General features: G+C 43.3%; 1 protein-coding gene and 1 pseudogene across 1 annotated transcript; both read left to right on the top strand.

Annotated features, from left to right (window-relative positions):
* Positions 1-2,135: 2,135 nt before the first annotated feature.
* LOC134443519 (protein piccolo-like) lies at positions 2,136-4,578 on the top strand. Its single transcript, XM_063193283.1, has 3 exons — positions 2,136-2,235; positions 3,192-3,348; positions 3,663-4,578. The coding sequence occupies exon 3, from the start codon at positions 3,715-3,717 to the stop codon at positions 4,576-4,578; it is 864 nt and encodes a 287-aa protein (XP_063049353.1). The 5' UTR covers positions 2,136-2,235; positions 3,192-3,348; positions 3,663-3,714.
* Positions 4,579-5,050: 472 nt separating this feature from the next.
* LOC134467667 (uncharacterized) lies at positions 5,051-13,500 on the top strand (annotated as a pseudogene).
* The last annotated feature ends 1,289 nt before the right edge of the window (positions 13,501-14,789 follow it).

Below are 14,789 nucleotides of genomic sequence, written 5' to 3'. Positions count from 1 at the left end.
ACGCGGTCTGCCGCACCGCAGCACTCTCCTCTCCTCAAAATAATTAATGACCCACGGCTACGGGTAGGACGCCTCATATACACAGTCACACACACACACGCACGCACGCATGCACATCAGAATGTCAGCACTCAAACTCATACTCCACATACTGTAAACAGAAATGCATATGTGCAAGCAGCATATACGGTCACACACACACGCACGGTCATACAAACACGCACACACATAAACACATGGTCGTATACATGCGTATATATGTGGTGAACATACACAGACACAGATTGGTAAACACAACGTATACTGACGTATAAAACACACAATAAAATCCGACAGGACATTTTACATCTCTCAACTAGGACTCTGATCTAGACAACCCTTCTAAAAAAAATTTCAAAGTATGCCTAGATAAATGCAAGCCTCTACCTAGAGAGCGGTTCCTATTTTCCCACACACCTCCACCCCCTGCACCTTCACCACAAGGACAGGGGATGGACACACACACAGACACGCACGCAGGCACACACACACGCACGTGCACACACACTCGCGCGCGTGCGCGCGGTAACACTTTACTTTACGGATCGCTAATAAGGTGTTAATTTCATAGTAATTTCTCAGTAATTTCAGTCTAATTTTATGGTAATAACTGCTTGTTATTAGTAATAACAGCAAAATAACCATATGGTTTCCGGTGCAATTACACTATAATTTCTCATTAATAACAGCAAAAATAACCATACAGTTTCCAGTGCAATTATGCTGTAGTTTCTAGTTAATAGTAGGCTAATGGAAACAGCTACTGTGTCATCATAGTAGTTAGGTGGTAGGTATGCCAGTAACTAAACGGTATCAGCCGAAGTAGTTTCATACTAATTAGGCTACATCAGGGCCGTAATGTGCAATATTTCCTCTTCCTATGTTATTGCATAGAAACGACCACCCAAGCATCCTTGTATTATTTCTGCTTAATTACCTTGTAAACAATTGAGTAGTTATATGGAAATAAGATAGAATCAGGGCCGTAAAATGCATTATCACCTATTCCACTCAATTTTATGGAAATTACATATTTTCATGGTCTTAAAATGTCTTATTTCTTATTTCCACTCAATCACTAGTTATTATCATTTTTAATACAATATAGACTAGCCTACTATGAAGTGATTCAAGTACAGACAAACACATTGTGTGCAAAACTTTATTTATTTTTCCAATCAGTTATGAGATTCATGTTCACTGATGTGAAGTTGTCAATCTGCCATCCAGAGGAAGTCCTGTGAACACAAACAAACAGAGAAGTCAACTGCAAGTTTCACCACGTTTATTTTTTTATGTTATCAATTCACCATCGCTAAATTTGCTTCTGAAATGCAGTACCATGTTAAATGCACGTTGTAAATCTTCCTCAGGCTGACAACATAGCTGATTTACAAAGGCAAACTCTAGCTAGCACCTAGCTTCAGTCATTGAAAACATGGTGGGCAGAGCTAGCTAGTGGTTTCCATTGTAAAGGTACTTCTGTATGCCGTTTCATTTCCAGAACAAACATAAACCTAACACTAACTCATAAAACATGTTTGCATAAGGCTAAAGTAATTCGACGATTGAAGGTGGATGAAATCGACATCAAGACCATTTTAGCTCACCTTGAAAATTACCCTGGTTGCTGCCTGCGTGCGAAAGCACTGTGTGGTGCGTCTCAAACTCCACCCTTGTGTGTCAGGGTACTCAATTAAACAACGTCAGCGTATCTGAGCCATACTGCAAGCAGAGCGGGCAGCGTACAACTAGAACGAGTGTGCTTGAAGTACAGAAGTATACTGATTGGGACGCTCCTGTTCTGCAGTAACCAAACTTTCGTTGCCTAGCAACAACAGGACTCGCCGCCACCGCGAGCTAGTTCAACTTCAGTGCAGCAGAGCCGAGTAGGGTCTGTCTGCGTCCTGCAAGACAGGGGCGTGTCTTGAGAAGGCGTGTCTTGAGCGTTCTGAAGGCGTGTCTTGAGCGTTCTGAAAAATCGATTACACCACAGCCCGGTAGATGGCGGTAGTATATATCGCTTGTGTACTAGCTGCTACCAATGAAAATCACAGATGAAGAAGATTAGCGCTCTTTTGGACGCAGACAGAACATTAGGCGGAACATACTCACATCTTTTGCATTTTCATATCTTTTGCATTTTCGGACCAGCCGTGTTGAATGTCTGACTCGTTGGAATGTCCCATTTTCAAGGTCAGTTGCATTCATTCAAGTTATGGTAGACCAAGTGCACAGTCCTATAGATGGATTTCACGCAGATTTCACAGCTTTCACAGCATGCCAGCCACTGGTCCTATACACGTGGTGGTAGCTGTGGTGGTAGCTAGCGAGTTAGCGATTACTCAAGTTCGCTAATTAGCAAAGTTAGCCATTAGCGAATTTTATCTCTCTTTATTATTTGGCGTGTAAGTGTGTATGCAATATATATATATATATCTGTTGTGTTTATCTGATAATACCCCTTATAATCACTCAGCCTGTATATTTCATTGAGGGGAGGTCCACGTAAGTCAACATGTTGCAAGTGGTTGTCCAGCTGAACGCTAGCTAGCTAGGTAGTTGTGTGCTATCAATGTTTGCTTACTGGCTAGCTACCAACGCTAATTATTTGCGGGGCATCTGGCTATTGCGAAGGTATCAGATGTGAAAATAGGCCAGATAATATCAGTAACATCCCCTCTCAACTTAAATGTGCATTGTAGTTTCAGCAGGAGACACGAAAGGTATCTGCCAAGGGTCGCAGCCGTCTCAATTGACCGTTTACGACACGATTTGCTTGTCATGCGCTAGCTGCTGGAAAATAAAACACTGAAAGATCCCTTTCAGAGACTGCAGTTTCTGCCTCTCTCCCTCCGCTTAAGTTTAAGACAATAAACAATCGAGAAGCAAAGTTTTTTTTTTGTCCCTAACAGGTTAATTTTACCCATTTAAGTAGCTGTCAGACCAGAGTATCATTATTTTAAACTATTAACTGTCAGTGCCTACCAATACCTGTGTACTTCAACCATATCTTGTGTAAATATTTTTTATACCTTTTTTTTCTCTTACATTTTGGGTAGTGTACATACTACATATCTATAGTATTGCATTGTTTGTATTCATGAAATCAGTCTATTGAATGTTAAGTAATTTTTTCTTCTTCTTCTTAGTACTATCCAACTCTGTGGCAGGACTCTGGTGGGATAATGGTGCCTTTCAGATGTTCAGATGGCTACTATGGATGCCAAGTGTGTACCAAAGTGGGCAGCTATGGTTCTATGGTAGGACATGTGCAAACGCACGAACGGGCAGCAATTAAATTCAATGGTAAGGAATGCATTTAATTCGTTAATTTTCTTTTTAATTCCTTAATTTACCAAAGTCCACCTTCTTTAGTAGAATCCATTGTTTGTTGTGATTGGCGGCTGCCTTGTGAAAATGTCAAGATAGTGAGAGATTAGCTACAATGGTATGCAAACCTGTATTATTTAAATGGGCAAAAGTCTGATATTTTCTGTCATTATGTGTAGAAAAAATACTGTGCTAAGGAAACATCACTACTGACCAGCCATTTGGATATTAAGACCAAAGCAAGTTATATTTTATGATGGATTCACAGCTGTGAAACTTTTTTTTTTTAGGCTACAAGTTCTACAGGTGCCAGAACACATCAAACCCCCACTACCACTGTGTATGCAAAAACACAATCATGACAAAAAAAGCTTTTCTCAAGCATCTGAGCGTTTGCCCCAAAACAGCACCACCAGCAAGCCCTGTCCTCAGCAGTGGAGCCCCTCAAACAGCACCACCAGCAAGCCCTGTCCTCAGCACTGGAGCCCCTCAAACAGCACCACCAGCAAGCCCTGTCCGCAGCACTGGAGGCCCCAAAACAGCACCACCAGCAAGCCCTGTCCGCAGCACTGGAGGCCCCAAAACGGCAACACCAGCAAGCCCTGTCCGCAGCACTGGAGGCCCCAAAACAGCACCACCAGCAAGCCCTGTCCGCAGCACTGGAGCCCCTCAAACAGCACCACCAGCAAGCCCTGTCCGCAGCACTGGAGGCCCCAAAACGGCAACACCAGCAAGCCCTGTCCGCAGCACTGGAGGCCCCAAAACAGCACCACCAGCAAGCCCTGTCCGCAGCACTGGAGCCCCTCAAACAGCACCACCAGCAAGCCCTGTCCTCAGCACTGGAGCCCCTCAAACAGCACCACCAGCAAGCCCTGTCCGCAGCACTGGAGGCCCCAAAACAGCAACACCAGGAAGCCTTGTCCTCAGCACTGGAGGCCCCAAAACAGCAACACCAGCAAGCCCTGTCCTCAGCACTGGAGGCCCCAGAACAGCAACACCAGCAAGCCCTGTCCTCAGCACTGGAGGCCCCAAAACGGCAACACCAGCAAGCCCTGTCCGCAGCACTGGAGGCCCCAAAACAGCAACACCAGGAAGCCTTGTCCTCAGCACTGGAGCCTCTCAAACAGCACCACCAGCAAGCCCTGTCCTCAGTACTGGAGGCCCCAAAACAGCACCACCACATTCCACCATGTCATGCACGAGTAGGACAACTTCTCGGATGTCCTTGCGCAGAAGAGCCACTTGTGCCCATTGTAATGTAATTGTTAATAAAAAAAATCTCAAAACACACATTCGAAGACGCCACTCATCGTTGGCCCCGGACATCAATGCCGCCCATCACTTGGCCTCTGTTTGTGTGGACAGATCCAAGGGCATATTTGCTGTTAACAGAGGGTTTTCTGGGCCCTCGAATCCTATTCATGTGCAGAGGTGCACATGGGGGATGACTCACAGAGTTGTCTGTGAGCTGGAGCAGTGTAAGAGGGCAGTGGACTTTACAGTGAGAAGTGGTGTTATGGGGTTTCAGTGCACCCACTTGAAGTCTGTGAATTACAGCCCTCATGCTCTTGATGACGACGTTATTCTTCAGGAGGATGTGCTGAGCAGCATGGTGGATGCAAGGTGGATCTCAATAAACACCAAGGACCAGTGTTTGAAGAGACGGGCTGAAGCGGAGACATCGAAATCGCCACTAAGCAAAATCATTGACCTCGGCCAGGAACAATCCAACATTCATATCTCCGTTTTTGAAAATCAAATTTCATTTTATGCAAGGCTGGGAAGAGTCATGGTGACTTACGACAAAAAAAGACACTCGTGGCACTGTCCATGTACCCAAGCGAGGAGGTCTTGCCCTCACAAGACCATCGCAAAATGGCACCTGAACCAAACTCATTCATTCCTCTTTAAGAAAGTTAAGAGCACGGATATGGACGTCACCACCACCACCACCACCATTTTGACAGACACAGGATCTGCTGTCCAACAAGACGATGACCAGTATCCTCCGGAGGGAAGGAACTTGACGTCACTTGTTGAGTACTTGCTAACAAGCAAAAAAATACCATCAAAATTGCCAAAACACGTCTGCTCCATGACCACCGAATTCCCCAGACATCTTGTGCCATTTGAGACTACCTGCCATCATTGTGAAGTGCCCCTTTCGGACCCAATACTAATATCACCAAAGGCAAAAATTGTAACTGTGTCTGGCACAATTGAAGGTATGTATGGGAAATGTATGATGCGGATTACAATTTCTAACATGTGCATAACCTTTGTGTGACTGAGTAACCTCTGTCTTTAATTGTTTTTCAGATGTAGCCACATACTGCAAGAAGTGTGGTGTCTGTGGCAATGTCTTCAGATACCAGGAGTGGAGTGAGGGACTTCATAACTTTGACGATCATGTCATTCTGTCACTTCAACTCTGCCTGCTGTTGCGGCACTCTGTGCAGGTGAATTTTTGGATTATAAAACAATCTGTGGAATGTTGCTGTGTGATATTATAATTTGGTTAGGTCAGAGAGGCCGGGCAAAAATGAATGTAAGGCCTTGTCAGGCAGGCATAATTGAAGCAATTATCAAGTACCCTAATGCATAATTTGTACTATTTAATTTGTAAATACATCCCTGAGACTTAAACTGTTGCCCACCCGTTGTAGAGGTTGTTTTTCCAATTTCTTAGATAATATTGACATGGTGATACTGTCAGACAAAATTCTCCCTTATCTTACTTACTCTGGCCCTTTCAGTCCGATTTTTTTGCTTTTTGGACATGGCATGAGTTCATAAAAACGCTTCTGTACACCTCTGTAGTTTGGCAGGTGCCTAGGATAACTTCCAAGTGAGGTTGTCATTCAGTAGAAAAGCACATCCTGCACACCGTCTGTTCCACTAGCAAACTTTACTACAACGCTTCGGTCATAAAGAGTTTACCTGAGGAAGGTCGGATGACCGAAAAGTTGTATTGAAGTTTGCTGGTGGATAAGACGGTGTGCTGGACATGGTAAGAGTCATTTAGATGTTAGCAAGTGTCAGACACTGGTCCACCCAGTGGACATCTCGAACCTCTGCTGTTCCAAATGGTCATAATCATGACTTTATTTTGAATGTCATTTCAGAATCACACGGCTGTTGGCAGGCAGTTGGACATTTTAGAACAAACAAACCAACAGAAGTATGGCAGTCATGATTCCATTTTGCATGGTTACCTCCACTTTGAAGCCCTGTCGGCACATGATTACAGTTTTTCGTGTGTGAATTGTGGTGACCACCCACCAGTGGTAGTAATGGATTTACATAAGAAGGGGGTTTTCAGTATGGCAGGTAAGTGATATTGTCCTACTTTTCATCATGTGAACCACTATCCAATTGTGGTGGGTATTTTTTTTTTTTTAAATCTGAAAACCAATATCTTTCAGTGAGTGATGTTGAAGGTCCACCAGCTGACTTTGACGGTCACGTTGACATAGAGGCATTCTGGCACTCTGTAGCAGCGGAAATAGTGTGCCGTGGCTTTTTGACAAGTAAGTCCAGACTGTGATGCATTCCATTGTTGTTTTTTTTAAACTGTTGTTGATTATAGGCATGCATTAACTTAATTGTATCAACCAGGTAACCGTAACAATCCGTGTCGTGTCTCCCCATCATGCACGAGTTGGGCACCATGGATTGGACCTCGGACAAGAGCCAGTAAAACGGTCCTCAACACAGAGTATGCCAAAATCAAGCCCACAAAGTGTGCAGAAAACGTTGATGTCAGTGATGTGGCAGAAGAACGCCTGTCAGAGGAATTGATGAAGCTGAAGGTGAGTTTATTTATTACTTTTCCCCCAAGTCATTGAAATCTAAAATATGTGAAAGGTAAATATTTATCACTACATTATGGAAAATAATGAACTTCATCACAATATGCTAATTTTTTGGAATTGACCTGTATTGAAGTTAAATGGTGCACGTATCCCAAACCATCTCTGAATTAAACAGCATAGTGGCAAGTCCTCCTGTCTTCGTTGGCAATGTGAAATACTAACCATCATTTCAGGTTGACGATTTGCGGAAACTAGTGAAGGCCTGTGGTATTGATGGCCAGGGCTCCAAAATGGACCTTCTCCTCCGCCTGAGGGAAGACATGCGAACACGCAGCACCTACGATAAAGTTTTGAGAAAGTCTGGGGAGCATCAGGTAGGTTTCAGTTACGTCCTGAATAAAAGGTTAGTTATATGTATTGTATTTTACTTTTATATACACACCTATAATGGTGTGTTTGGTATGTATGAGAAGAAACACTGACATGAGAATTAAAATGGTCAATCATGAGAGGGAGCTTGAGCTATATCATTTGTGAGACCAGGACTCCATATTGGACGGTTGCATGTCAATTATAGTCAACCATTGGAGGAAAGGGCTGGAGCGTGGGTGGGAGCATTTTCAAATTCAGGCTGTTTTGAAGAATTTCATACACTTCCTTTAATAACCAAAGTAATACTTAATCCATTTCATGTCACAGGTGGTTGGGCAGCCATCCTTTGTCCCTGCGGCATCGTAAATTCTGTCAAATTTAACCTGAGGGCGGAGAGTCCGCGTGATTATGCTGACATGCTGCTGTCGTTCAAGCACTTCCCCAACATTGTGGTCTATGACTTCGCAAGAGGATTGGTAGCCCATACCAATCTACGGGAGCCAGTTGAAATCCCCTTCACACCGAATGAAGGAAGGCTCGCACCAGCTACCCCAGAGAACATAACCGCTGCCAAAGAAGGGGAACTGAAGGTCGATCTACCCTGGCTAAAATGTAAAAAGGACCCTGCTGATGTTAATGGTCATCCTGTCACTGGCTCTGCTCAACACTATGCCTTGTATGACACCTTCCACCAGCACAACACAAAGGATGACAGAGACTCCCTAAGGCTGGTAAAACTGGTTCCTGAGCTGTGTGGCTGGCTAAACTCACAGGTAGCGGAGCAGTTATTTGCAGAGATGAAGAAAAACAACTACTTCATGAATTTGCTTTCACCCACAAGCCACATCTTTCTCATCCGCAATATTTTGCATCACCGCAATGAACTTATGAACCAGAAGGCACTGCAGGAGTTGACAAAGCTGTCTTTTGGAAATGTCCGTGTGGATGCCACTGGAAAAGCTACTTTGGGTACTTATATTGATCATACCACACTTTATACAAGGTAATTGCATTTAATTGTCGATGGGAAAATTATCTCCTGTCATTCTTTATTTGCAGCTCCTAAGGATGTGACTGAACCTGATTTGGGACAAGCAGTTGTAGGTAAGTCACGCAAAATTAGTATTAGTTTTAAAGTTCATCCTTTACAGGTACAATTGCTTTTTGTTTTTTGAATTTTTTTTTTTTTTTTTTACTTAACTCTCGTGTTTTCCCTAAGCACAACCACCTACTCTCAAAGAAGGACATGATGCAGAGGAAGAGGACATTTTGCCACAGCCCGAACATTGTGGACAACACTGTGCCATTTTGACCACCATTGGGAACCTGAAGGCCTGCAGAACAGCGTGGACAACTCAAGGACGGCACCCTCTCCAGGAGCAGCTGGTACAAGAAAGGGTTTTACTGAATGTATGATTGATTACACGTAATCACACTAATCATATTCTTCTCTGGTTTGTCTTACTTGCAGGTCAGTTACGTTCTTGATGAGAGCCGTCCTGCAAGAGAAATAATTGTGAAGGACGGCATGACTTGCCTGACAAGGGAAAATTTATTGACCTTGGGTGTCAATAGAGACATGGACTCTGTGGTGAGTGAAAAACAAATGTGATGGTGCAAAACTAACATGCAGATTATGTTTCACCTGTATGTGTTTTACCTGTATCTGTATGTTCCACAGGTGGGAGATGCCTGTTTGAGGTTGGTTAAGGACATGGCCAACATTCAAGTATGTGCATCCTCCATTTTTGTGTATATTAAATTAAGTTATTTTTGTATGAATTCGTATTTGCTTACTGTGTAATAGTGTTTAGCCTCCGTTGCAGGGTTCAAGGTTGTTTTTGTAACTCGTTATTTACACTTCTGTTTATGTATTCACTGTCCGTAGGGAAAAGAGGTCTTTGTTGTGAGCCTCCATATCCCCCCAACATGGCTCCCACCCACAAGCAGAGACCCTCTACTCAGCTTTCCGGTAAGAATCCACACAAATAGATGACCATGTAGTCTGGCATTTTTCATCATTATATATTACATTCATTTTACATTATGCATAGCAGACCCCTATCAGGGTAATGGATACAACCTAGACAGTGAACTTCGGTGCTTTGCCCTGACACTATTGACTAGGGTAGAATATGAACATGCAACCCTCAGATAAACGGGCAAATTATTTAATCAATTGAACTCAGCTGCCCCACAATAACATTGTCCCTCTTCAAGGTGGATGTAACAAAGATGGACGCAGTCATAGTCCCACTGTGGACACAGGGGCATTTCTCACTATGTGTAAGTGATTGTTGCATTAAAACAAAGCTGGTTCTACAATTAACATGTTTAAAGTGCAGTCATTACACAACATGCTGTCAATTGAGTGCCAAGACTGTGTTCCCTTAGGTGATGAAGCCACTCGTCCAAAGCCTCTTTTTCCTTGACTCGCTATATGCAAAGCAGGCGAATGGCTTTGGACACTCTGAGTACCGCAACATCCTCAGGTTACAATAGGACGCTTAATTTCGGGCAGTCACGTTCCCCTGACTTTGCCCAGTTCTTATGGACAGTTTTTGAAGGTGGTCACGTTCCCTTGACCTGCCTGCATGAGTTCAGCTACAGTGTCCCAAAAGTTCATGCACACCAGCTAATAAGCTTTAAAATATCACTGACTAAAACTAGGTATTACCATGGTGGCCAAATGTATCTGGAAAAGCTAAATTTTAAATCTGAATGTCTGACTTGTCTGTAGTGCACAAGCTTTTGGGACGGGTTTGGCATTGGTCATGTTCCCCTGACCGCTTGGAAGGCAGTCACGTTCTCTTGACTTGCGAACGTTCAATCAACTGCTATTGGTGGTAATGATTCCTTTCACTTGCCGCGCTTACTGAAACTGTTAATTGAACAGAAAAATGTACCTTTTTAGAGCTGTTGCACAGCGCTTGATGCCAGAAGAGCATTTGCACGAGCAGACGGGCTTGGATATGAAGGTACTGTAGTACGTGCTTATGATGGAACTATGCCAAGCTGTTAAGGGGGGAAAGAATCTAAATTGATGACTAACTTTTGATCTTCCACATCAGGGGCTTCCGCAACAACTTTATGGGAATGACTGTGGAGTGTTCATGATCATGGTGAGTCAACAAGCACCTGTTATATTCTGTCATAGACCTATTCAAAATATATGACATGATTGTAGTTGTACAATATTTCAAGTCAAGCGCCAACTTTACCGAATAAGTATGCTAGATGTAACGGGCATCACGGGTCCTTCAACTCTAAGTACTCTGTATAAAGTGATTGAGTACAATACACCACATACTAATGTTCAAAAAATCTTTTCATATAGTACTCCTGGTACATAACGATGGATGCCTCATTCGACTTCAACATCGTAAGTACAACTGTTTGTGCAGTCATGTTGATGCCATTCACATACTTCTCATGTGGTGTATTAAAATTGAAAATTCTTACTCAGCTTGACATGGCAAATCTGAGGAGGTGGTGGTGCAAGGTCCTCATGGAGAACCTTGGGATTGAGGGGTATGACACTAACTATTTCTCCATAATGTTTAATCTTTACTTGAAGGGTTAGGGTTTAATCTTTAATCTTTACCTCTTTTTGCCAATGTGAGTTATGTGTGCGTGTGTTTTTTTCGTCATTTTTATTGATAGACATGGCAAACGATTTGCCCACTACACAGAGGAAGGGAAACAGATGGGGGATGGTGTGCTGGAGCCAATATTCCGTGTCCCAAGAAAGAGAGAACGAGTGACTGAGGAGGACCGTGAGATTCAGGGGTATGGCTCATTTGTGTAGAACACGCTGTTACCTGTACAAATTCAGTAATTGCACCGTTTCCCCGACTGGTTGTTCTGTTCTGTTCTGTTTAACCACAAACTAACAGCGCAAACTATTTGCCCAATACAGCAAGGATGGGGAATGCATGGGGGATGGTGTCTTGCAACCTCTAGTCCGTTTGTCAAAGAGGGTACGCGTTACTGAGGAGGACTTTGAGGTATGTCGCAAACCGGGGAGCACAAGATCAGTAGGTTTTTTTTTTTTTTTAAATGCCTCTTCTGTATCGATTGTTGCAATTGTTGGTGGTACCTGCTGCTATCAGCTTGCTGACTTGAGGCAGTCATGGCTGATTCCAGCCAAGTCATGTCTTATTTCAACCAGCTGGGATAAACCAAACAATGAATCAGTGATGGAAACTAGAAACAAATTTAGTGGCTTTGTCTATATTTTTAATATGCATGGTTTACATGGTCCCAGCACAAGAGTGGCACACAGCCTTCTTGAGGGGAAATAGGTTGTTTGCAATTAGGGTCTTAATTCTTATTTACATATATTGTTTTAAAAAAAAACATACCCATGCTGCCTCCATGCATTACCTGTGCCAATTCCGTAGTAATAGGTGATTGTGGCTTTCTTTAAAAAAAAAACAGGACCAGCCCCCCCAACAGCAGCAGCTTACCAGACAGCAGCGGCAGCAGAAACGGCAGCAGTACTTGGAGAAGCGGCAGCACCAGGTCAACCAGCTCCAGCCTTTTGAAGGAATGCTGCTGCAGGCACGTTAAGTCATTGTCAAAGATATTCTTCTTCTTCTTCTTCTTATAATTACCGTATTTTCCGGACTATGCGTCGCATCAGCCAAAAAATGCATTGTGAACATGAAAACATTTGTATCCTGCACGGGCAGTCCAACCATGAAAAAAGTGTGTCTTATTGTCCGGAAAATACTGTACCCTCTAATTTCAAGCGTGCGGGTTTCTAAACGGATTCACACATGACCTCATTGTATTGACTTGTAGCAAGGGTATGTAGAAAATTACTCTTTGCATAAGAATTTAGCCCCCCAATTGGGTAAGAACAGTGTTTCCCTTCAACCCTCTGACCAAAACTGAGTTATCTTATCCACAGCTGCCAGAGGAAATTCTGAAAACGGTATTAGTTCTGGTGGTGCTGGAGGATGGTGACGCAGGCATCCTAAACCTGGCTTTAACCTGCCAGAGTTTCAACAAGGTCGTCTGCCAGCCGGCGTTCCTTCAGGAGGCCCACTTCGCCTGGTTGGACAGTAAGTGGAATAACGTTTTGTTTGGTGAAGGGTTTCATTGTTTGCTTAAGTGTTACATGAGTGCGTTGTCACAATGCTAGTAAAATATGAAGACTGACTTTTATGGGCAGAGGGTTGAGATGTGCATTTGCGCCTACCTTTGTAGGTGCGGTGGCAGGAGCTGATGATGCCTTCGGGAAGGAGGTTTACTAACGTTCTCCACCCAAACTCTGCTAGATGGCATCCGTTAGGCTACATATGGGGTGCTGAACCAATGTTCAATAACTTGTTCACAGATATGAAATAATCATTGGGAATTATACACGATAACAGAGGGCTTCAATTTTCCCAAGGTGCGGTGGCCCGCCGCAGTGAAATGTACTTAGGGGAAACACTGCTCTTTTGTTTCGTTTTTTCTTCTTGAAGGTGTAGTCAACTGGAGCAAGCTGCACCCCCAACACCGAGCGACTTATCGGAAGCCTTACGATATATCGGTGTGCCGTGCCCTGAGCTGCCGGAGGCTCTTCAAGGACCTAGGCCCTGGCTACAAGGGGGATGGTCGACGGGGGGTTCTTCATGCCTTCTATTCTACGGATGACTCTGCTGGCTACTGCAGCTGGTTTTGCCACCAGGAGGACAACTTTTGTGGCCCACTCACGCCCTGACTCATTCACTCACACGCCCTCACACACACACACACACACACGCACATGCACTCCCTGACACACACGCACTCCCTGACACACACGCACTCACGCACGCCCTGGCACACACACACGCACTGACACACACACACACACACACACACACACACGTAGTTTACTTGTTTTATATGTTTCATTGTTGTATATGTCGAATAAAATTCATACTTAAAATTGACAACGTTTTTTTTTTTTTTAATCAACCTTCAGTAACTGAAGTAGTGCAATGAATGAATATTTTCTTTTTTATTACAGACTTGTTTTGGTGTATATTATTTCTCAGTATCTGAGTCACACTGAGGAAGGCAGAATTTGGAAAAAGCGTTTATACTGTAAGGATCAGTTGATTCATGGTGCGGCCCCTCAATTGCACCTTGTTTTGGTCAGCACTCATTAGAAAACCTTCTTGCCTGAAGCCTTATGCGATTGTTATTTACTTGGGCACATTTAAACAGGGACACAACTTAATTACCATTGGTGCCATTGTTCACTTATTGGTACAGTGAGACTATGAAGTAATTTGCGGCCATGCTGATTTTGTTGGTTTGGCACTAGATACTCAGTTTTTACGTAGGTGTTTTCTACATGGACATAATTTAAAACATCAATAAATTAACAGTAAAGAGTATCAATTGATATGTATTTTTGGGAGTGGTTGAGTAAGATTAAAGTTATGGTCCCACATCACTAGGTCACAGATCACAGAGGCTTCCAATCTGAAGAGTATGCAAGGTCGATCTCAAACTAACCAATGCCCATTAATGTGGATTGCACATAAGCGGGGAGTAGGGTGTGTAAGCCTTTGGGTGTAAGCATGTACTATGTCTGTCTGCAAGGAAAAATGTGTTAGTTTATTCTGGGTAAATAACATGTCAGGTAAGTGTTTCTATAGACCAGTGGTTCCCAACCTTTTTCTTCAGGGACCCATGTTTTTACCATTGTAAGCTTTGGTGACCCAACAGCGCGAGTGTCGAGAGGGAGTCACGATACCCTCTGTTTTCTGTGAAAACTCATTTTAGTTTTATTCCTCAATTCGTCTTAGGTCAAATATAGAATATTTTTTTTAATGTAACACATTTTGTTGCTTCTATGCATATATATATGCATAAATGCTTTGTCATTCATTCAACATGGGCTATATAGTACCCCTTAAAATCAGAAGAGCTTCGCGACCCCCTGCAGATCTCTGGTGAGGTTGGGAACCACTGCTATAGACGACTATGCCTACATTTCACATTAGCTGTGTGCTACTGGCGCTTTCTGACTGTTACGTTCTGTATTCTGGGCTCGTGCTGTTGCTATGGTAACCCGAAGCGTCTTCGGGGAAGATAGCTGGCCGAAATAGTCCCATCGTTTTAAAAATACAGATGATATAAACACACGCTTGACCTTAACTTTGTGTAAAGTAATGCAGATAAACTGAAATATGAAACATATCCCCAAAATGAGAAATTATAAATGTACAAGTAACTCCTGTCATC

This window comes from Engraulis encrasicolus, chromosome 2 (genome assembly GCF_034702125.1).
Source record: "Engraulis encrasicolus isolate BLACKSEA-1 chromosome 2, IST_EnEncr_1.0, whole genome shotgun sequence".
NCBI classification, from domain to species: Eukaryota; Metazoa; Chordata; class Actinopteri; order Clupeiformes; family Engraulidae; genus Engraulis; species Engraulis encrasicolus.
Note: the sequence above shows the minus strand (reverse complement) of the source record. Positions and strands in the feature narration are given on the sequence as shown.

Excerpts from the sequence above, each read along its gene's own strand:
- LOC134443519 (XM_063193283.1), top strand. The coding sequence starts at position 3,715 with ATGCAAAAACACAATCATGACAAAAAAAGCTTTTCTCAAGCATCTGAG.